Source organism: Dermacentor variabilis, chromosome 6 (genome assembly GCF_050947875.1).
Source record: "Dermacentor variabilis isolate Ectoservices chromosome 6, ASM5094787v1, whole genome shotgun sequence".
Taxonomy (NCBI): Eukaryota; Metazoa; Arthropoda; class Arachnida; order Ixodida; family Ixodidae; genus Dermacentor; species Dermacentor variabilis.
The window spans coordinates 135,531,609-135,556,791 of record NC_134573.1 but is presented as its reverse complement, the minus strand read 5'-3'; the positions used below and the strand labels follow the sequence as shown (position 1 = coordinate 135,556,791).

At 42.9% G+C, this 25,183-nt stretch overlaps 1 protein-coding gene across 2 annotated transcripts in view; it reads right to left on the bottom strand.

Moving 5' to 3' along the window:
• The window catches only part of LOC142585271 (ataxin-10), a 34,618-nt gene extending 9,487 nt beyond the window's left edge, over window positions 1–25,131 (bottom strand). Inside the window, exons 1-6 of one of the 2 annotated variants that reach the window (XM_075695893.1) lie at window positions 24,550–25,131; window positions 20,812–21,487; window positions 11,814–11,978; window positions 10,727–10,806; window positions 7,224–7,335; window positions 2,813–2,983 (exon numbers count right to left, since the gene is read on the bottom strand). In XM_075695893.1, the coding sequence (XP_075552008.1) occupies window positions 2,813–2,983; window positions 7,224–7,335; window positions 10,727–10,806; window positions 11,814–11,978; window positions 20,812–21,487; window positions 24,550–24,616 (1,271 nt within the window). In that variant the 5' untranslated portion in view covers window positions 24,617–25,131. The remainder of the gene's footprint in view (window positions 1–2,812; window positions 2,984–7,223; window positions 7,336–10,726; window positions 10,807–11,813; window positions 11,979–20,811; window positions 21,488–24,549) is intronic. The other variant, XM_075695894.1, reaches the window with a different exon arrangement.
• Window positions 25,132–25,183: the final 52 nt, after the last annotated feature.

The window sequence follows — 25,183 nt, the reverse complement described above, 5'->3', positions numbered from 1 at the left end:
TAACCAGGCTTAAAGCTGTTGATCAGTCCGTTGATGAGGGACAATAGCCCAACATGACAAGAGCTGGCTGTGTCTTTTGAGGGATGGAAGCGGCCAAGGGAGCTTTGGAGCAAAACTGGGAGCAGCAACTTAGGCACATTGCAGCAGGTTTGCAGCAGGAAATGTTCATTTTGGAGCAGAAGGTGTGCGTTTTGGAGCATGCTAAGTAAGGCTCAACATGACTGAAATACAGATAAATCAAGAAAAGATATTCTTTATTAGACTGTGCAGAACACTGTTAGGTTAAGGCGAATCAGTTCTATAGAAGCCCGCAAGGTGGAGGAAAGTTCGCTAAAGGAAGAAAATGTCATACACCGGACAAAGCAAACCCATATTCGTTCCTTAGAAATCACTATTATGTTACATACCAGACGTGCCTACTAAATGTGGCCGAGAAAAGAAATGAAACAAAGAGATTCATGCGAACAGCACCAATTGTATGTTGATATGCTTCTGTTAATGCTAGTCAAGAGTTCTTTTTTCATTGTGCACAAGCAAAAAAATTTTTAAGTTTAGTTAGCTAATGTCAATTACCTCATTTATTGGATAATGATATTGGATAATGCAAATCCTAGGTTGCTTCAAATATTGTTATCACTCATGTTTCAACATTATCCACAACTTATTCATTGACATCTTGTCGGTTAGGTAAGAGTTAGCTAATTAGACAAATTCATCCACGCTGAACAAGACACACTATCTGTAACAACCATGAACAACCCCCATCAACATACAGTGAACACTGTTTGTGTCATGCTCTCAGTTATATTTTAAATTCTTGGTGACATTCACTTGGCATAGCAGACTACCAAGAATAAATGTGAAGTTAATTTGTTGGTCATTGCATTTTTGCCAGTATTCCACATGATTTGGCGAGAAGAAAAAAAAACAGAACTCTGACATTTATGAAAAGAATAAAGGGAAGGAAAGTATTCAGTGGCTTTCCAATCAGCATCGCCGACCAATATGTTGCATAACCTCAATTATTAGGGCTGCCCCATAAAATCAGTGTAAAACAGCAACCAATATTTTGAATGCCAAGCAATAGTTTCTTAAAATTTTCGGACTCAAATGCACAAGTTGTGTTATGAACATCATTACCGTGAAGGCAATTTCTGTCGTTCGCGTATTCCCCGACCCTTCACAACTGCCATTCAGCCCCCCTACGGCCGACTAAAATAGAAAATTTACATTCTCGGTTCATGTTCTGTAGCCGCAAAAGCCCAATTTCGTATGGTGTGGTTGTGAAGAATATAGAGTACTCGGAGGGAAAATATGAGTGATGATTATGCTTGCCATTGGATATTTCTGGTGATGAAGTTTCGTGAAAGTGAGCAGCACGTTTGTCAACGTGCCACACTACCATCCTGGTAACCGGACTAGGTGCACGTGCAAAATATATTTTAATGTTACACGCATGGTGTTTGCCATTAATTGATGCAGATTTAGGGCATACAAGCGTGCCCTAAGATATATGATGACAGACCGCACGACTTATTCATTCAGCTGAGAGCACGGCCTTCTTTCCTGACTGCCCCATAAAAAGAGTGCGAGTTGAAATTGTGTATACCTGGTCCGTATATTACGCAAACATGCAAGACTTGTATAAAACGTTCGTAATGCACTGTATGGCACAAAGGATTTTCATTTCCCTGCAGTCCTGTTACAATGCGCGACCAAACACAGCCACACTCCAAAAAATGCCGACGCTGAAACGGATTACTTTGGCTTGGCTTCTAAGGCTAAATGCTAGCGGCCAATTAACACATGGTTGTGTGGTTGTCACTGAACACGAACATCCTGCAAAATTTCGCAATCTCATTCGAAGTTAGTGCTTTGGCACAAACTGGCGCAGCTCGGAGATTTGGCACAAGATGACGCAATTCGCACAGCACTTCCAGCCCTGGTTGTTGAAGGTGACAATGACTCATGCATTATGCACCACTGATTCTTCCATCAAGTTTTCATTCAATTGGTGTCGTGCTTGGGGCAATTAGGCACAAACAATGAAGCAATGGAGAAGCTTTTCTGCTGACATGTTGATGTGACTAACTGATATCACTGCACTGCACGGAGTTAGCGAGAGTAGGCGAATAAGAGGACAGAGTGCCCGTGAGGACGGTGGCAAAGGGGGGAGAGAGAAACTGTAGCGGTTACATAGTCATTCATCAAATGCCTGTAACTTTGCTAGTGATACAGCACCATGATACACAGTTGCCACTATATATAACAAGTTTGCAAACACAGAGTGGTTCATGGGCCCTTTTAAACAAATCTCGAAATTCCTGCAGGCCTGCTATGTTTTCAACACATGTTGAGGTTCAGTTGATTAACATTTTTTGCCTTCTCAGGGCACAAAAATGGAGCCTTAGACGGCTCACTGATGGGAGAACACTTACAATACAGGGACAGTCATAAACAATCCGTATTTGCTATTAGGGCGCCTGCGTATATTGACAAGTGCTATTATGAGTGCATACAGTAAGCAACATTCCTTTTTTTGTTTAGCTTGATTTTGGGATTTCTCGTTCTCAATTTTCAAAATAATTTGAAGAAATTACATTTTGTAAGGTGGCTGTATGCTGCATGAGCTGGAAAACTCAGCCACCCAAGTTATTTGCAGGGCCAGTACTCAACGAATTCTACGGCATCCACAAAATTTAGGTACTCACTACAATATGTATTTGCAGTATGTGCTCGTTAAAGCTATGTGAACAATTGTCCATGCATAAAGGAATCATCGTGCCGATTTATGTTTTGGTAATGAACCTACCTCCATTCAGACTCGGTGTTGATCAGCATGTCCGCAAGGCTCTCTATCATGCCCACAGAACCAGTTGATCTTAAGATACTCTCCACGTGTGCTGGTGAAAGGCAGTTGTACAAAACCATACTGCAGTATTGCCGCACCTTGACGTCAGGACTTCTAAGAAGGACAGGGCACCTGTGCCAGAAGATATGAACACATAAGAACACAAGGGAACGCATGAGAAGCCCGTGAAAGCAGCATCATACAACAGATGCCATATTGGCAGAACCAGGAGCACCATAAGCAAAGGGCTGAGAGAGCACGTTGCACTAATAGAGGCAACAGCAAGGCCAGAACATCGGGCTAATCACTGTGGAAAATATTTGTGTGGCTGTTGGCCACAATTTTACGACATATGTATGTGTATTAGGTAACTGACACGGACACTGGCAAGAAATGCTAAACATGCTTAGACTGATAAAGTACTCTTTCAGAACTCTGTTAACATTATTGTAAATGCGTGACCACATGCATGTGAATTTCCAGTGACAGCAACAAACAACAAATTTGGTTGCCACGGAGGGTGATCTGTTGCCATCGCTTGCGAAGTCACCAGTTCCTGGCCAGCCAAAAAATTTAACTTGTCTCATGGAAGTCTGCATGGCGTTCTACTAGTTACCCATGATTCCCTAACAACTACCCGGGCATCCCACTTTGATCTGATTTCACTCTTGCTACTGGCTCCTTGTTGGACAGCAAGACAGAAACAGTAAAATCAGCCTTTGCTTAGTCCCATCTCATGCTGAAGATAACATATTGATGATCTTTTGTCGTTATTATTGTGATCAGCTGCGTGTTTATATGCTGTCAAGCCTCAGATGCCACCGAGAGCGACGAAAGTGTTTTTGTTTGCATTTACCAGATGGCATCACCGCATTTAATGCTGGCGAGGTGGAAAGCTTTTTTTTTTGCTGGTGATGACGATATATTAACCCTTTCAGTGTCATACTTTCTTGGAAGTGATGGCCCCCCAGTGTAGTTTTTTTTTTTTTCTAGGATATCACAAAACGAACACAAGGGCTTATTCTTGGCTGTGCACAAATGGAAAAATGACATGCACAATGGCAAATGCTCTTTTTGTGTGGTCCTTACATTCATATCAGACAAAATGAATGTCAAAATGAACGTGGCAGCACAGAAACATCAAAATGTACCAGTACATCATGATGCTCAAAGGGTTAAAACTAGATACAGTAAAACGTTCATCTTGCAGCCCATCTGTAACTTTTTTTAATTTGGTGGATAATTATGGAAATTATGTCGTGATGGCACATCGACGTGGTTGCCCCGCACCGCGACAGAGTGCCTTTCACGTCACTTGAATATCGCATGCATGTGGTTGCCTCTTAGACAATAGGTTTATTATCAAAAGAGAAAACAAAGATTGGAATTCCGTTTCATAAGTTTCACGCTGAACCATAATGCCAGTATGTCAGTGAGCACCTCAGATTTTGAAGTATGTTCTCGTATTTAGGCAATTGTGTCCCAGTAAAAGTTCTCGAAGCTTGCCAAGTCTAGCCTGTGACTCCTTTAGAACACAGCACAGTTCATCTGTCCCAATAAAAGATTAACTGGATCTGAGCAGGTGCCATAACAACAAGGAGCTACTGCATGAACATTAAGGCAGCTTCACTATGTGTCCTTTGCTTTTTTGTTTTGCCTTGCTTAGCTAGCCTGCTCTTCACTGCACCCCCCCCCCCAATATGTTTCCCGATTCCCAGTCATCTTGCACTTAGTCAGTTAACTCAGCTAGCATGTTACTGCGCAGAACAGAAGGCTCAGAGAGCCTACTTTGCCATGAGATTGTACAAGGCCATTCACTGGTAGGAGAGATAGCTCATTAATGTTAATTATTATTAATAATTAATATTAATAATTAATAACTAGCGCCAGTTTATATAGAAAGCCTACAGACTTATCTTTTAACAATAGAAGCCTGCCTGAAGTGTGGCATCAGCCACATTTTCCCCACAAAACTGTGGCAATGTCGAAGCTGTGCTGGCTGCTGGCTTGAATAATATTCCTTGCTCAACGTGTATGACCCTGTACATTCTATGACGTGATGCCTAAAAAAGTACTACAACTTTGATGTGTTTGCTAAAGGCTAAAGAAATAGCGAGGTAATATATTCGGGGTGTCTACCAAGTTGACATTTCCAAATTCCCCGAGTTTTCCAGGTTTTCCCTGAGTGCCATTGCAGAATTCTCTGAGTGATGCAGAACTATGTTTTATGTCAAGACGGGCGGAAATCATATTGCCCAATGCTGTCACTCTCCAGTAAGCATATGAAAAAAAAAAAATTTTAAAAACGACTTAATCCAATTTGAATACTAAGGAGTAGTGTTTACGTTATTCAAAAAGACAATAGCAGGGAGGGGTTAGTAAATTTAATGCACAGTAAATAAAGTGTCTTCGAAAAAAAATTGCAAATGGAGTCGGACAGTCTCAAATACGAATAAAAAGGAGATGCATACAGAAGCAAATATTTTCGAATATGAGCTATTTCTATCAACTGATAGCACGCTCAGTGGTATGAGGCCTGAACTTCGTCACAATTGAGATTCTTTCTCAACAGCTCGTAAGTCAACTTCAACTGTCCTGGTATACTCTGAGCCAGCGCACGACGCTTTAGTGTTGTGTTTCACTGCTTTAAAGAGTTTATTTTGGTTTGGATGAGGGACACCTGCATCTCGGCATCAGCCAACACTTTGTTTTTTGAGCTCAAGCTCCTTCAAAACGGCGGCAGCACGCTTCCTTTCCCGTTTATTCCACAATGCGTAGGTCCTTTCTGTTCTTGTCCTCCTTCCGCCACTCGTTCGCCCCACGGATCATTTGAAGCATCTTGGTCAGTTGCACAGTCCACGTCCGATTTTTCGAACTTCCTAGGGGCCGTGATAACGTCCGAAAAATCGTTCAGTTGTAAAAAATAAATTCACGTCATTTACTTCCCTTAGTGGCTCAAACCGCCACAGGCACATTCGAAAACGCTCTGAAATACACGTATTAGGCATATCGGTGCTCGTACTGTGACAGGAAATACCGGGTATACGCGTGTATAATTAAGGAATACGTACATACTGTGTCCCGTGGCAATATCCCCTTCCCGCATTTGTTATGCTTCACTGCAATACTTTTGCGCATGCTTCACCATGTAACATTTCCATACAGAGGCGAAGCTGACTTTCGGGAACCGGCATTATGCAACGCACCGTGTTTTCCAAGTTTCTAAGCCAATCGCGAGGACCACAAAGGCGGATTCCGTGCCATTTCTGACAGCAGCGAATTCTTTCAATAAAAAACATGGCACCCAACGGCAAGAAGCTTCACAGCGAACGTCGAAGCAGCTAGGCCTAGCGTTACCGCAGTGGTGGCTACGGCTGCCGGCGGATCTGCAGCGAGAGCGCCGGTTCGAGGCGACAAGGTAATCAAAATGGCAGCGGTGGCAGCTTTCATTAATGCCGTTTCGGACCTGCGGTCAAGGCAAAACGTTTGGAAAATCGGTCGGCGAAGAGTTCTTGCGTCTGAAATTTCAGACGTTCTGATACATTGACTCTATGGGGTACGTGGTGGTGCTGCGAAGCCGTCCAAATTATCGGGGATCCGGAAAGTCGGTCGTTGGCTATACACTGGCAACTTCTCCAGCCGACGACAGGGCGTCAAAGACGATTCATTACGATTCCTGTCTGTTACTCGAGCCAGCATATTACTGCGACTTTCGACCCTTTCAATAAAATTACAGCTAATTTTCCCTGATAGAGGCATAAATTCCCCGATTTTTTTCCAGACTACTCAAGATCCCTGAGAATTCCCGCTTTTCCCGGTTGGTAGACACCCTAGCTGTATATTACTTCACGTATAAAACAGCTGCTTAAACCACCTCAACAAATTTGCAGGTTCTGATTGTTATGCTTTACTGGCTAACAGAAGCTGTTCGCAAACTGCATCTCATGTACCAGTGCATTTTGAAATATGCTGTTAAGAATAAAAGCCCAGAGTTATTAACGCTTTCACTGCAGCATGGGTCACTAATAAACCATTGTGGGTGTTCTCCTGTGCAGTCATGCGGGTGCTTCTATAGTGTTCAAGCAATATCTGAAAAAAATCACTGCATAAAAAAATTACTGTAGCTTCTGATTGGCTGTGTGGCTACGTCATCTCCCTGAAGTTGCAAGGTGCACAACTCATTGGTGGGTCAAAAACACATTTTGCTGTTATGACATGCGACAGACTGCAAAGGTTGTGATGCGCCAGAATCGGGACCTCACAAACTGAATGGCCACCAGTGAATATGTCATTTCCATGCCAACCACACATCCTAGTTTGCTTTGAATGGACAGACAATTGGCCATAGGTATGCACAAACAGCCATTCTTACATTTGGGATTCCTGTGCCATCAGCAATTCCCACACAAGGTTCTCACTGGACTGGTGACTACACACAAGGTTACCCAGGCACTGTAAACTGCATCGAAGCCCAACCACACACTCTGAAAGGAAAAAAAAAATGCAAGAACAAGCAATGACGTTGTTACTTGGGTGCTGATAACTAAGCTTATCAGTCAAAGTTAGTTAATGAGCTTTGAGAGTAAATAGCTTTCCTCATATTTCGTTATCTTTAAACCTTGGTCAGTAACTTTATGGAACCATTTCCCTGGCTTGATTTGGTCGGAAAGTCACACTAAATATGAATACTGAACTATTCTTCCACTCATCTTGGCAGAAACACATTGACCTAGAGTCTTGTGAATGGCTGACACATACGCTTTCGAAATGTGTCTGCTTTGGCAAGCACCGATCGATACAATTTTGGGCGAGTGAAGTCAGAATGGAAAATCATCACCAGATTGGGTAGCTCATGGTGGACAAGCTGCGAAAAAGCCACATTCAATGCTGGCAAGCTGTGGCCTTGGCCTTTAATGGGAACTTGTGCACACGGACTGCATGTAGAATATTTGGAAAATGTAAAGTTTTGAGGAAAAAATGACAGGTTACCATAACTTCAACCCTTTTAGATGCCAGTATATATTAAAAAATATAAACATGTTTTTTTAATAAGGATCGATACGTTAACTTCCTCAAATAAGCTGGTATGTCAGAATTTCGAAAGAAGGGAGCAAACCTTTAATTTTTTTTAATGTGTTTACACAGTTGCGTACAAAGCACTGCAGTGGCTACAAGTTTGCTTTTAGAAAGCAAAGAAGCAGTTACAAGCATTTTTAAAAAAATGACGTAAGAAAGCATGTCTTATTCTAGCTGTGCTATTTTCACAGAAACATCCCACAAATGTGGCCCTGAAACTGGTACAGCTTGTTACAAAAATACTGACAGGTGGGTTAAACACCACCAAGTGCACAATGCACAGAGATGTGCACTTTACCCTTCACATCATAAACAATGATTTCATGAATACCCCTGCTCTGTTAGTGCTCAAATTTTGCATTTCATAATCCTAATCATTCAATACAACATTTAATTGGCAATGTTACTTGCCTAGATTTTCAAAACGCTAATTTGTTTTCGTCTGCTACCCCCCACAGTGAGTGATGTTTCAAGCATGACAGACATGTCACTTCTGGCATCGGCAGCGCGAAAAAGCATGGCCTCCGAGATTGCTTTCCGGTACTCGCTGAGGGTTAGGATATGATGTGGACATCATGATGGGCGCAGACGAAGGCAAATACACATTTCCATTTTTGAACACCAGCCAAGCAGCAGCACCCAGTGTCATATTGAAAACTCTGAACCATGAAATGTAATTTTGCTGTAAAATCTTTGTTTTATGATGTACAAGAAAAATTTCCCTTCTTTGTTCGTAACTGTGTACAAAGCCCTTTCAAAGGTTCAGTAGTTCACAGGGAAAATACTATTAAAAATATGACTCTGTCAGTAAATGAAAGGCTGTGACATGATCAGTGTTGGAGTCATTTTCTTCAGTATCCTTTCTGCCTTTTTGGTTTAATCAGAAATAAGACTAAGAATGCAACAACCAAACAATTAGGTCTCACCTTGAGCTGATGCCTCTTGTTTCTTGATTATTATGTCCAATTCTTTTAAAAAAGATATTTCACCAAACAACAATGACTATCATGCATGCACCTTTATAATCAGTGCTTCAAAAGTATCACTTTTAGCATCAAGCATTTATATGTGCAGACAGTTTGGAAGAAGTAAATGATATAGAGCTAACTATATGCAAAACAAAGAAATACAAGCAAAAATCTCAATCTTAGATGGAAAGCCGCAGTGACCCGACTTGCACCCTCAATTCTGATGAAACAATCACGACTATCATGTGCCTTTCCAATGAAGTACACAGAAAGCAGCAAAAAGAAAGATTACCAATCAGGCTGCTCCAAAAGGTACGACTTGTAAGAACAAGCTTTTATATGTGTAGACACTTTTGTGAAGAAGTAAAATGCTACAAAGCTAATTATGTACAAGACAAGAAAAGCTAATACAAATAACAATTCTAGATTGAAAGTTGCAATTTCTCCAGTTTTGCCTACAATATCTCCAAGATGTTTTCTTTGGATTCATGTTATTGTTTTGAATTGTGCTACCACATGCTTATCCTATTCAGACCTAAAGAGAGTTAGTGACACAGTACAACTAGTCTATTATGAGCCTGAAAAACCCTTCATTTGGTCAACAGGCACAGGTACATCATGACTGCAGCATGTCCATGTGCATGGATAAACTTACATCTCTCATGTTTGTTCAGGTAAAATCCTCTCTCTTATTTTTGCCTAAAGACGCAGATAAAGCATAATGTTGTGTGGCCTTCATTGGGTATATAATCTCGTTCCAGACTGCAGTGTAACATTTCGGCGTGTTGGACACACTACATGAGTGTTTTACAGCGAAGCTGTATATGGCTAGCGTTCCGTGCATTTTTGTTCTCCATGAACAAAAACTATCATCATCAATGGCTCAAACCCCGTAAGCATTCATGGTCCCATAAGCAAGCAAAAAATGCAATGGCTCATAGCTTCATATGGCAGAGGCTACAAGCACTCAGCAAAGTGAAGCGAAAAGTGCTTAAATTCTTTCCAATCACACATACAACAAACATACAGAACAGCATGCCAAAAACTGTCATCATCAATGGCTCATACCCCCGTGAGCAATGGCTCATACCCTCGTAAGGCTCATATCCCCGTAAGCAAGCAAAAAATGCAATGAATTGTATTTCCGTAAGGTTCATGGCTACTCACTTTGCGTGTATTAGCTGCGATGACACTACCCCTATTGTCATTTTCAGTGATTTCAATGTGTATGTGTAGGTACCAAAAAGGGAGCGGTTCACACATTCCGTGTTGCAGACATATCCCTTGCGATGCCATACTGATCCGGCCCAACCGAACACCCAGCGGCGTACGTGCATTGATTTTACATTATCAAAGAATGTGATTGCTGTTGAGAGTGACATAATAAGCACCGATCAAGGCAATAAATGAGTATGCGTGCCTTTCGTCACAATGACCACCCCATCGAGACAATAAATGAGTTCGTACCTTTGTTCAACATTCTGTGTCATCTCTGTGCAGTGTGCTAAACAGCTTCGCTGGTCAACCACCTTCACAGAGTGGAATGACTCATAATTTTTCATTTTCATTAATGATACTATGGTCTCACATGGAGTGGTATCAATTTTCTTGAAAATCAGTGGCAACAAGATGAATAAAATATACTGAAAAATAGTGCCATATGTACTGGCTTCCAATTAGAGAAATGTTTTGTTCACCCATCATTTTTATTTCAATATTTAAAATAATAAAAGCCAACGTGCACAGCAGTGAACATGAGGTCTGACGAGGATATACAAGAATTGTTGCAGCTACCAAAACAGCCACAGGAATAAAGCTGAAGATTACAAACCAGCATGGGATGCATCCTTGATGTGAAGCTCACAGAGGCCCTTCACCAGAGTCTTTAGACTTTGCATTAGCACATCATTCCTGAAACAAATGACACAGCATATGTGGTATCGGACTGGCATTTGACATGAAGATATGCCATATTATAGCACCCTAAAGTAGACTCCCTTGATGCCTTTAATGCAACCATCACCACATTATCAACCCATAGACAACCTAAAAGTCAGGATTTGAACCAATTGCTCAAGGATTCAATAAAAAATAGCTACAATGCCTTGGTGTTTGTCCATAATTTTAGTTTTAACTATAGTGTCCAATCCTAATTACATTTAAAGGAGAGAATGGGCTGCACAGTTAAATAAGATGTGCTTGGTATTACAGGGACAGGAGAGTCTGTACAGCTGGACAGGTTATAGCTTATATATCCATACATTTAGCACACTTCTGCTAGGATTAAATACTGATAAGATAAACATGTTTTCACAGTCCCTTTATGTTTGTCCCAAGGAAAGTCGGCCAATACGAAGAAAAAAAAAACCCGCACAAAGCAGATATGATATTTTTTAGCGATGCCTTTTTCAATACTAATGCCTTTTTGTGTTTTTGGCATTTGTGAGTGGTCACCACTCAGGTCCCCACTCACGAGTGCAAAAAGGCGTCAGCATTGAGAAAAGCCTCGCTACAAGATAGCGTCCCAGGACACAGCCAGGCTTACAGACTAGAATTGATCCTTTATGTCAACTTCAGTGAAAACTCCATCATCACAGCACGGTCTGTCTTCAAGACATACAGTGGTGTACGAGCATGTTTAATGTGGATGTGGAGATTATGTGCAATAGTGACAAGCACGAGTGAACATAATTGCCCAAGGCATATGTGGTTACCTTGCAGTAAAAAAAAAAAAAAGCCAGCGCTGCATCTAATATTGATCTGAAGGATAGTCCATGCTGCCATGGTGAATGAGTTTTCACCATGCCAGAATTCTGATTTGCAGGTTTTGCCGTGAGGGTCTTGTAGTCATTAGCAGCACACTAGTGCCCCTATATCTAAACCAAAGAGCTGCGTAAATGCAATGGATAAGAAAGTACCTGGTTGCAGTGGCCGCATTTCCCGGGGAACCAGCGAAAGAATTTCGCAAGAAGCGAAAGAGGTCAGTTACGGCCTCCCATTCTACATCCTCATCCCAAGTGGCAGCGAGCTTCTGGGCAACGGCTTCCACAGAGCTCCATGTTTCGCTGGGCACAGGTTGCCCGCTGCAAATACAGAAGTGCCACACAAGAGCTATACTTGCCTGCTCATGGCATATCTGAAAATTCTGAACGTACATTTGGCATAAGTTCAAGTGCAAACAAGCAAAAAAACAAAAAGAATGCATTGCTGTGTTTCTCTGTTCATCAGCATTTCTGACAGTGGCTAAATTCAGGCTTCATAATGCAGACTTGGGACTGCACGACACTTAGAAACTTGTTGCAGAGTGAATGCACATCACACTCCCATTTAATTATGCTTAACCGGCTTTCTCGTCATACTTTTCGTGGCCGCTTTGCAATATGTGCATCCACCAATTTGATGCATTCTTTCCAAGATAAGTGAAATGAACTTCATAGGGATTGCAGGCAGACTACTTTCAGGCAGACTGAAAAACATGATGATATGACAACACTATGGCATTGTGGCCAGTTTTCATATAGGCAGTAACTATGGCCATACCCGTCGCACCATGCGGCACATGTCAGTTACCTAGTGTACCACAATATTACAGCTATGACAGAATCCAGTGTCACAAGTGCTGTTGAAAGTCAACATCAATGCATAAGACCAAGCATTCTGTCAATTTTCTGCTAAATGTTGTCATACAAAGCAACACATATTGTTTTCATAGTGGGCTGAAACTGCATGGCTGGATCTGAAAGTCACAAGACAGATTGTCAGATGGTGATCACATATCATCTGTTGCCAATCCCTCTGGAACTGCAGGCTTTCTCTCTCACCGACAATACACATCACCATTCCTATGACATCAGTGACCACAGAGTCATCCACAGAGGATGAGAAACATATTTTTGCGAAATAATGATATCTATAGCTGTGCTCACATAAATATAACAGTACTGCATGGCTCAGTAGTTCCTGCATCAAACACCACACCTGTGTAAATGCAAGAACTTTCTATGGGCATGTACTGCATTACACACCAGACAATGATACATTGAGACAGAGCTGCCACCCTTAGCAAATTGTTTGCTTAGTAAGGCATCTTTGTATTAACAGACCCTATTGGAAGGGGCAGAGCTAGCCATAGTGCTTAATTACCAAGGAAGGTTTTTGTTTTCTCTGGATGGCAGAATGGAGAAAAGGAGTCCTAAACAAGTTTTTCAAATAGTGATTATGGTTTCATTAGTTTCATCGCACGAGGCTTGCTTTTCTGTCCCAACTATAGGAGTGTATTTGTAACCTGGGGTGGTATTGTTGAGCTATCCCTTTCGGGGATATGATCACTTTCATAATATATTGTGTTGCATAAGATATGTTGAAGTATGCTGCCTACAGGCACAGTGCAAAGAGCTTCGTAAAGTGCCAGAATCGCCGTCAACCATACACTGTGTTGTGCTACGCCTTCCTGTGCCAAGCCGAGCAAAATCTCATGAATGTGATGGCATCCCTGAAAATGATAGCTCGAGAATACCGCTCCAGTCCATTCATGCAAAAGGTTGGCACATGGCATGAAGAAGGAGGATTGTTGTGGACAGCAACACAGGGCTCTCAAACCCTGGCACTAACACACAGAGCTGAAAGCAATGTCAGCACCAGTTTAAGTTTACACAAAGCATTTCCACAGTGGCACACAATATGCTAAATGTAAACTGGGGTGCATCCCATTGATGTGATGCGGTATCGTTACCATTCATTTAAGAGCAGTTCCTACCCACCATGTGGCGGTGATACGGCAACATGAAAAGAATGTTAGCCATCTGCTCTACCGGAAAGTATGTTAAAGAACTTCTGCTTTTGTGTTGACACAGCAGCATGGCATTACTTCTGTGCGACTATTCTGGCATTACTTCTGTGCGAATATAGCCAATTAAAGAAACCTAGCCCCAATGCATTGCATAGTGTTGTACTAATAAATAGAGCTTCAGAAAAAGAAAAGCTGCAGTGAAGAGCAGCTATAGATAAGTCCATTCACATTCCATATTTCAACTATACTGAATGGCGATAGCCATTCAGTATAGATTGCTCAGGGACACATGCAAATTCAGATGCTTGTTGAAGTTGTTTGGGCGAGGATGGTTATGCTGGAAACAATATTGCTCGCAGTGACCATGGTAAAAAAATCTATAAGACAGCAGAGTTGTGTTACTGCTTTCCGCACAGGTTTCCCACAATAAGAGTGACCTTGTCCATTCATTACTTTGCCTGAACATTCATTGCGAAGAATGCTCCTATGTGGGAGCTGAAATGTTCTGAATATTCTTCTACACTCCTTTCCAACCAAGGCTGGCATACACATTCTTATCATGCAAGCAATTGGTGCTAATGGCACAAAACAGCAGGGCAAGAGCATTAAAGAATCAATTTAGAGATAAGAAAGGCCATTTCAGTTACCATCACTATGTATGCATAAAAAAAGACGAAATTTTGCAGATGCAATTTAGTCGCTACATTTGTACACTAATTAAGATCTTATGCCACCAAAGTAATGACAAGTAAACTTGGGTAGATGAGTCAGATTGGAATCAAAGACAGTTTTTATCTTTGGTCATTATGTATCACCCAGATATACTTTTTCTGCTCCCAATAACTGCATGTATCAGAGTCTTTTTCTCTGTACTAGAACTTAATTTTTGTCAGAGGTGAACCACAATATCCATGCAAGTGGAGCAAAGTGATAGCATTACCCTAGCTTTTGGTATGCACGAACCCAAATGCAAGTAATGTATCTTGCTTATGAAGAAAGTGTATACAATTGTGTTGCAGTAAATGTTCAGTATGAAGGATCAAGCACAATGCTGAAATGTTCCTTTGATCTACATGCACCAAGGCCTTTTGCACTTTACTAACAGCTACAAAGAAATGGCCACGAATTGTACAAAAAACAAACTGAGGAGTCAAATGAATAAACGTGGCTTTCCCAACTGCCTTGCACAGAGACATGATAATCGGAGCTAAATTGTGTTTAAAAATTCACTTTGCGACAAACCATCACTTAAGGAATGGATGATACAGTGGCAAACATCGCAATGAGACCATAGCCAATGTGCGCGGAGATTGCAAACAACACTCAGATGTTCTAGTAATCTGGCCCAAGACTACAAGGCAGTGCTAGAGAATCAGCGACACACCAGTCGGATTCCAAAAAAGTTTCTGTTTATTCGTGAAGACACTAAAGAGGATATAAAAAATAACATTTGGCATCATCCAAAGGAGGCCTCACACAGGTTATCAAAACTATGCACCACACACGAAAATTGGCAGTGTAGCAGCATCCAGTAGTGGCCCACTGTCTTGAAAACCCAGCTCATGTACCATACAACCGGCAGACGATACTCGCAACAGTCTACATGTACAAGCTCTTAAAAACGTGTAATTGCATACACAACATGGAAGTTACACAGTATATCCACAGTATGCTGCCAAAAATTCATCTCAGTCGCAGCAGAAAAAACAAGTTGCTGCAGCAACTTCCAGTGAATGTCCCATGAAAGTAGCATCCCACCAATTAAACAGAATTGATAAATGTATACGTAACACATAGAGCATACTGCAAGTTCCTCGCAAAGCAACTACCTTAGTTTTTACTGTCCAAACGTAATCCATGACAAAGCTGGCTTGCATGTGGAAAGTTAATGCATAGTGAACACATCTGTTAGAATTGAAAAGGAATACTTGGCCATTCTGAATGGTTTACATTATGCATATTAAAAGAAATAAAATGTAATAGATTTTGAAATACTAGTGCTGTACAGTTGTCGACAGATTTTTTAAGACGTGGATAGGCCCGCGTGATGGTCAGAGAAAGATAATTTCAAGAAAAAATGTTGTTCTTGAAGCACCAGCCAAGCAGAAAAATGCATTCATATTTACTCAGTGTTCTGCTTCAGTAAAATAATGTCTGCTTGAAATTTTGCGACGGTGAAAGTTGTGGAAGTGTTTCACGTCTGCCCATCATGCAGCTCTACCTGCGTAACTGCAGTTTAGGTTGTTTTGCTCAAATCCAATTTTTCTGCCTAGACCCGAGTTAACCCCTTTCTTTCCAGTAAGCACACAAACTTGGCAGGCACACACACAGCAGCTACAGGCCGGTCACACATGAAGCCGAATGCCACATTTAGTATTGCCTTCGGTACAAAACCATGCACATGATCTCAAGCCTGATCACTGATGAAGCGTTTGGGTAAACACAGAGGCAAGCTTCCCATCGTGACTTGCCGCCACCACGCCATCAGCCAGCGGCGACATTCTGTCATGGTCATGCTGCTTGACAATGCCTAGGCTGTTAGGCCTAACCAGTGCTGCTCTGTCCCGTGTTGGCGACCGAAGATATTAGAGACCTTTAGTTTATGGGAGGCAAAAGTCTTGCATTCTGCTTGTTCAAGCAAGCCACTTGGGTCTCGGCTAACCTAGGCAGACTTTGGGTTCATGGTTATGCAACTCACTTGCATCCCCTACTCTAAAGCTCTCTTCACATTTAGGTGCAGAGTCAATGTGACGAAATGTATTCGCAGTGGCTGCACAACACGCACATAGTTGAAAAACTGCATCACTAATGAAAGCAAGGGTACGAGCGGTAGCTTAAATGACACCAACTTCATTCAAGGGCACCATCCCGGTGTCATCGCAAACACAGCTGATGTCCGAAAAATTAAGCAACGCACCATATGGCATCTGAAATTTAGCCACCTTTTATGCATAGGTTTTGTGAAGAAGATGACAGTTCCGCAGAGAAGTCCAAATAATCAGTCGGCAATTGTACTACTACTACTACTAGCGTTACTAACAAATTTTCAAACTCTAGCTGAAAGTGCAGCTAGAACACATGGTCAAGGCCATCAGGTCATGACAAAATTTACAAATGTAGCAGGAGCTTAAAACCACTTAAGGCCCACAGGCTGGTAAAGAGTAGACAGCGCAACATTACTACACTAAATTAAGTTACATTGCCACAAAATATTTTTTTATGGCAAGAAGGCTCGAAAACAAAAAGTGCCAAAAGGAAGATGGCATAACAAAGGCTTAACAAAGGCAATTCTTGGGTGAGTCACAGTAGCACACCAAGTCTTTAGCTAGTTTGCAGTGTTCTCTTGCAATGAAAGTTCTCTGCTACTCAAAGATAGCCTTTTCAGTGTTTGTGGCTCCAAGCGGAAATGCATACTTCAGATGTCTACGCAGCAAGCACAAACACTGAAGAGGCTATTTCTGAGAAGAAAACTAGATCTATCACAAGCTCATGACATGAAAACGCTGCAAGCTAGCTAAAGACTTGCTGTGTAACTGCGATTGATGCAAGGAAAGGTAGCGACATTGCCAGAATGCTGCTCGAGAAACAAGATCAGGAGTGCAGAGAAAGTGTCTCCAACCTCAAAGCTTATGCTCTGCTGATTGCCATCACTGGCTGAAGTAGACCACAAAGACAGGGTGCTGTACTTCAACAGGGAGCACTGACAAAATGCTTTCAATGAATAGCATCGACGAGTTTTCTAAGAAAAGTAATATTAACCAAGCTGCATTTTCTTTGTAGTTTAAATGAAAGAAATATTTTGTTACTACACTGTTTGCAAATAAAGTGTCCATAATTACTTGGAACTGGTACCATGTTTTGACAGTAGTGGCATGAAACCCTGTTTTACATTGATGTTTTCTACTTGGTTAAGGGGTGCTTTCCATATTTTAGGGCTCTACTCGATCACCTTAGATTTACATAATGTTTGCCTTTAGTATCTCTTCAAATGAATGTCTCATAATTCTATCTGCAGATAATGGAAGGGCGAAAATGACCAGTATGCAGATCCAAGAGGCACCTAGCCTTTTTAGTCGGTAAAAATGAGATGGCACATGAACTTGGTGATGTTACTAACACTATTCTCGTAACCGGCACACATGTTGCTTGTTCATTTAGCAAGGCTTCGGAACACTCACAACACCAACTCAGCAAATGCAGTACGAATTTCCAGTGCTGCTAAAAACACATTCTCACCTGCTGTGAGAATCGAAGATGTTCATAAAAATGAAAAAACATTCACAATTAAGACCTTTACTTTAGGCCGCCAAAAGTAAAACATTTCAAGGATGCATGCAAAAAAAGATCGAAGAGAACAGAAACGAAGCTTTAACAGACACACTTGTTCCAGAAAATCATAGGTGTATATAGACGGGCTTGCTAAGCACAAAAGTTATTGCACGAGATAAGTACATTAGGCGCACCGCGCTCGGGCCAAACTTACAAGAACCCAAAGGAGTAAACAAACATTTTTACAAGTCTAAAAAAAAGTTTAGAAGTGATACCGTTTTTCCTTATCACAGCTAAACATATGTAAATTGAGCCACAAGGGAGTTCAAGCGAACAAATAAAAATACATTACATGAAGACAGGGTGAGACACTTGATGTTTTAGAGAGTTTCTGTTGCACGTCACGAAAGGCCTACATCATGAAACAATCTCCAAGAGCTCGAGCGTTCTCTCAAAATGAGCAGCTGTGTGACCTCTTAATACTGCATAATACGGAGCTGGTAAGGAGTGTTGACATCAGCCAATCTGATAACTCTGGGCAGCATACACTTAAAACAACAGATTTAACGCAAAGTTCAAGAATGGATAAAGGCACAGTACCGTTCTTTTAACTTCACAACACTGCCAAATGAGGAACGTCATTCTTTAAAATGAGAAAAAAAAACAGTGTGCAACAATTGATAGGCTATGAACTGAGCCCATTGCAGGCATAGAGATGTGACTTACAATTTACACTGATGTTATAGCAGCTCATTACAAACGGATATCAAACCACAAAGAAACCAAGGAAACACTGCACAGAGATCAACACATAACTGTAGATCACTTCAATCAATCACCTCTATTAGCTTGACTAATTCAATTACAGCCAGCAAGCTGATTGTCTCTCAAGCAGCTTCATTGCTCCAATTTTGTTGCAGTAAAAAGACTTCTGGCCCCTTACAGGCACTAAAAGCACTTTGATGCAGTGGTTGCTTGTACTTAGTTAAGGCCAGGTCACAAACAGATAACTCAGGTGAAAGCTTGAGCCCCACAATCAAGCTGGAATTCTTGTTTCCTTGTCTTTCTGCATATAAGGGCACATTGGAATAGCTTTAGAAGTCTGGGGCACTGATTAGTCTGCAAGCCCATCTTAGACATGGCATGCACATTGCAAAATTCGTTCCCATGCTGAGAAACCTGCTTTGTTGGAGCAAATTGGTTTGGCCACAACCTGACTTAAGACTATTGTGCGCAACTAGAAAAATGGCATATTATTTGCAAGGCAAGTGGGACACTTTAGACGCACGCTGAACTGACGTGTCTGGTGGATGCTAGATTTATGCAGACGCTAAGTCCTAAAGGATAAATAATCAAGGGTTAATTCAGACAAGAAAAGTAGGTCACCAAAGATGGCCACATAACACCAATAGCTACACAACTGTGTCCTGCATTATTGCTGGCAATTTGCACTGCGGAAAACTCTGCCAAATTAGTCTTTCCCAAGAATGCTACATGCAGAAATGCATGCGAGCAATGATACTTAAATTAATGCCTACAAGGTAGGCAATGAAAAATAAAGAAGATATTCTGGTACAACACATGCTTGTAGAAGAGCCAAGAATGAAGGTATGTAAAAAACTGACAAATATACCTTCACAATGAATCAAAGCAATTAGTAAGAACTAGCAATTAAGAGGGATGCGAGTTAGCAAAAGAGCTAGACAACTCGAACACTGTTCAAAGCATTTTACAAAAGGAGAGAGAACCCTCAGTCAATTATTGATACCACCGTCTGCTGCTTTGCAAGTCTGACAGTGTCAAGAAAACGCGTACACACAGAAATAGCTACAAATAATATGGCAAAACATGAGATCTGAACAAAAAAATAATAATGATGATGCGGCACAAGATGCATCTTATATATTACACCTGACAAATACACAAGGACCAAACACTGGAAGTACTGGTTTGTCCAGTGAGCAACACAAGGGCCATACAAGGCCAGGTACCATGCTTGCCAACCTTGGACAAAAGGAATTTCTGGAATGGCACACATCAGTACATCACCCATGTCACACATTGAGGGTAGTTCCAACTACTTAAAACTTTTGATAAAGGAATCAGATTCTGAGATGCAAGCAAGCAAAAACGAAAGACTAAGCTGCTTCTGATGAACTGAGGTGTTTGTTTGCCACACTTGTTGTTCAGAGTTTAACAGTCTACTTAAACGATGTGAAACACATGATTAAATTACCACTAATTTTGCCACACTTCAACGTCAAAATGTAGGTCACCTCTGTCAGAAACAGACAGGGTTCTAAAGTTCTCTTTCCAGCACCAATTTTCAGTAGAGCCAGAGTAGCATGGGTGACTCTTGAAGTGGCCTATCAAAAGGCAACTATCTTGCCTCCGGACCTATATCATTATCACAGCCCAAGGCACAGAAGCATAGTTCAATGGGAGACAAAACCAGCCAGCGTATCGATGCTAACAGGCAAAGTGTCTACATAAATAATGACTGCATAACAACATTCCTTAGTGCAAGGAACGTCAACATGGCAGTGCAAAAGAACAAATGATGAGATGCACAAGGAAGACTGCCTGTCCACCAATGCTTTGTCAATGTTTATGCCCACGGGGCAGCATGCGATGACAGCCGTGGCAACAATCAACGATGGCACATTCCAGACAGTTTGAATGTACTACAAAAATCTCCTGCCAGTTTTGACAAAAGATGAGCAATTCAAAAATTGCAAGAAACAAAAAGAAAAGTTATGTGTCATCTGCAGAATGAGCAATAACATGTCCAAAGGCTTTCAAGAGCCAGCTCCTCTGCTCACCAGTTCTTCCAAATGTAAAATACAACACCCACGCACACAGCAAAGCCTGCGGCTGTGATGGCCAACTTGGGCAGGTAGTTTGTGAGCACGGCTTCCCATCCACCATGCTGGAGCACCCAGTAGCAGACGCGGTCACGCAGGAAAGCCCACACCCAGGCAACCACTTGCCATCGCAGCCCTCCCACAGAGCACCGGACAGACTTGAGGATGAGGTCGCTGCAGAAGAAGAAAAACGTGACGAGTCTCTCCCGGCTGAACCCGTCTTCAAAGAGCTCGAGCATCAGTGTCATGAGGTTATCTCGGGTCAGGCTCGAGATGTCCAGCGAGTCAGCTTCCTGTCTAACACGTATACGTTCCCTGCTCTGCGAGAAACGGTCGGCAAGAGCACGCAGCTCACGACCCATGTTGCGGTAGACGGGGTGGAGGGCCTCGGCCTCGGTGCGGCTGTGTGGAGTGCCGATGTCTTCTTCGTCGATGGTGTGACTGTACACCATGTCCCCGATGGACTCGCCGCCAGCTCCGGCATCCATGGCTCCTTGCTGTGCTACCTGGTAGTCCACAAAAGAGCTGAGAAGCACTCTGCCTTCCTCCCGTGTCTCCTCGTGCGTGGGCGTGTTGCGTAGCAGCGGGAGGGGAATGCTCATCTGTGTCTGCAGAGGCAGCAGAAATGGTCGCTGTGTGCCAGTGGGAGTTGATCTGCCTCCGTTGGCATCTGCAATTACCAAGATGGCCATCAGACATCCCTTGCGCAAACGCCATCTTCAAAAGATATGCTCCTATGCATAGCTAAGTCATCTACACCTACGTAAGCATTATCAATGCGTAAAAAAAAAAAAAAGAAGAAAAGCAGGGCACTTCCAAAAAGCCCAGGTTACTAAACTTGTGCAGCAGAAAAACAAAAGGCAATACTACTGTAATAAATTACATCTCTCTTGACAATAAACCGAGTTTAAGTATCGGAGCTTTTCAGTTGAGAACCTAGAACAAGCTCTCAGAATCTTATAATAATGCATACGTATTACTACAGACTATGCAAGAAATATCTTACTGAAGTCGCAAATCTGAATACATACGCAGCACAGACGCACACACATAAGCCAGTCACTAAAACAACCTGCATTTACAACCAGGAATCAAAACTAATTCACTGAAACTTATCAGCAACCCTGACACTCGCAAGTGTCACGAAACTGGTCGATTTGCTAGCCAAGGTACAGAAGGCAGACTATCGGCACAGACCAGAAGCGGTTGAAGTGCAGCCCTATCTGAGTATACTTGTGGCCATGGTCAGGCAGTCAAAATACAATAAAGCATAAATATGTGAATGACTGTGCTAGTTTCCACAAATAAAAAATGCAGACAGTTTTGATGAAATTACGAGTTCTTTGAAACTAAACCAGCCATTTACTGCAAGGCAGTGAGAACATACAGAGGCATTACGGCTTGGGATACTCGGGTTATGCTGAGGCACCTGAACAGCATGGTGCCCTCTTTTTTTGCGATTCTTTGAGCAAGCCTACTGGCCATCCCCGCATTAGAAAACGGTTTTTACAGCCCCTACGGCTTCCCATTCCACAGCCCCACTTGCTAAATGCTCTCAAGTAATCTCAACCCGGTTCCATACTTAAGCATTCTGGAAGCCTTATTGAATTGTCACAACACATCTTTGCATGAGATTCCATCACATAAGCAACTGTTCTGCAAAGCTGAATTCCTTGTAAATAATAATAATCAATCCAGCCTTTCCATGCAACAATTATTTAATATCAAACAACGACTATTCAATGCCAACTCATGGGAAACCAAATAGATGCCCAAGCATGGAAATATATATCAACAAGAACTTGCAGGGCTTTAACGAAGGCAGCAAAGGGGCAAAAGGTCAGCTGAAAACCACACCCCCAAAAGCAAACCCTACCTATGTGCATAGAGACTACAGGAAAAAGTGGCACAAGAGAGTTGCAGCCCTTTTGACATGCGCTCGTGTTGCAAAACACTTACTCCACAATGCCATGCGACGGATACGAGTGCGACAGGCGCCTTTCGTGGAAGTGCCAATGGAAAGCTCATCACCACTAACGTGACTCTGAATCACTGCCACAACCTGCTTCTCTTTCCACAAAACCTTGGGTTTTGGAATGTGTTTCACAGCTTCCTTTCTGAGTAAACAATGCAAGGGGGGGGGGGTGCTTGAGAGAATACTAGTCTTGGCTCGCTTGTTGCAAGCATAATGAGCAGTACATTAACGTGACGAAACAAAAGCAAAGAACTTATTCCTTCTTGCACCTGCAGGTTAACACAATAATGTAATCATTACAGGCACTATCCCACAATCATTACTTTTGTTGCAAAAGGCAATGCACTAAATGAACAAAAGCAACGTATTAACCCTCCCCCCCCCCCCCCCCACACACACACAACTACATGCGTTTTTACTGACAATAACACCGTATTTTCTAAAAACCACAGTGTAAATACTATTCAGGTTCACTTTTGAACACGTGTAAACTTCTTCGCACTCCTGCAATGAATTTAAATAATTGCCTCGGGAAGCGGTTGAACATTTGAAAATTAGGGGGGGGGGGAGGGGCGTGAAACATTTCTTATGTCAAGGAGCATTATGGCACATTGGAGTATCACATTTGAGCTAATGATGTCTGCAGGGAATGTCAGTCCAAAGTGGACAGGAAGGAATTGACTGTACGTAGACGTCGGCCAAAGGGTAGCAGAAACAACGGCAGTGCCCAAAATGATAACGCCTCCAGCAAATTCGACCACCTGTCCACGGCGATATATTACAAACTTGGTGCTTGCGGCGCACCTCTCCTGACCCCCTCACACAACGACCGCTGTCCCACAAACAGGTCTCACACAACGCCCCCCCCCCCCCCATCACCCCACCCGTCTACCCTTCAAAGCAAAAACCAACCAAATCTCCAAAGGCCTCGACAAGGGAGCCATGCACCAAGCGCATCCCCGCAGAAAAAGAAAGCACGTGCTCCGATGACTCCTCTCACTTCGCCGAAAGCAAAGAAAACAAAAGTAAACAAAGAAACCACCTCCTCTACTCCCGCCGCGCAATCAAACATCGCCGCAAGCAATGCAGAGAAAAATAAAAATAAATGAAGGATAACGCGGTGGTCGGGAGGACAGGCGGCAGCGGCGCCTGCGCTTCCAGGAATACGCAGGGCCCGATTGTTCGTTAATACGCAATCGAACGAATATATACGGAAGGGCATGTTGCATCATGTCCGCGAAAGCGGGCTGCGGCGGCCCTCCGAATTCGCCCGTTACCCTCACTTCCCGCCCCCTCGCACCCGAGAGGAACTCGACCGACCGTGAAATAACGCGCCGCCGGAGTAAAAGGTGCATGAACTGCGTGAACTCCGAAATGAACTGACTCACGTTGCAGCCGGCGCCAGGTTCATCACGCGAGATGTCCGGCTTTCCACCCGTGCACAATGCGCGGTTGCAACAGGTCGCGGCACGCAGCGTGCCAAGGGGTTAAAGAGGCGCGGGGCAGTAAACAAAGCGGTAAAATGATGCAGATCAAGCGGGCGTTTTTGCTACTTTTCGGGGTGCATGCACAAGCAAATGGCACAAGAATTAAAATGCAAGCGGTGATGATGCATAACAAACAAACAATGCTGCAGGTGCACCGACATTTCGGCCCAGGTGCTGGAGAAAGCGCAGCGAGATCCGAGGGGTGCGGCTATGTTGCAGTGCGTGTGATCGGAGAATAAAGCGTGCATGCAAATTGATGACAATACGTACCGCCACTGTTGGCACTGCTCGACGATGAAGCGGAATCGTCAGAAACCTCGACCAGTTTTCTTGCCATATTCGTCCAGTATAAGCGGTATAAGTTCTTTGGGCGAACAAGAATACGTGCACGAAGTTAGACCAATAGACAAGACAAAGCTAGGAGCCACACGATGGCAAACGCCGCAGTAGCTGCACAACAGTAACTGAGGCAAGCCGTCTCGTCCGCTGGTGGTGGTCTCCAAGGTGGTGTATGAGTCATGCCCAGACCAGCGGCGGCTCCCGCGAATTCCGAAAAACGATGTTCGAGTGTCCGCTAGCGCAGACCAGAACAAAGCACAAACCTGGTCCGCAGGGCGGCTAGCTCGTGGAGGCTGCTGTGCAGGTGAGGGGCAAGCAAACAAATAGGGTCTCTGTTAGCTTTCTTGTCACCAGCAAACGTGCCCTCGCTCATGACACTGATCGTCGCCGCCGAAAGTGCACTGCAACTTGACCAGACTTGCTTGCGCTGCAGCCGTTCCCCTTACCACTCTCCCTTTCCACTATATACAGCGGGTAGCGTCGTTGGTCGTAGCGTGCCGCGGAGGGCGTGCAGGAGTGACGCATGGCAACAAACAACGGAAATGTGCATCGGTTGCAGGTGGCA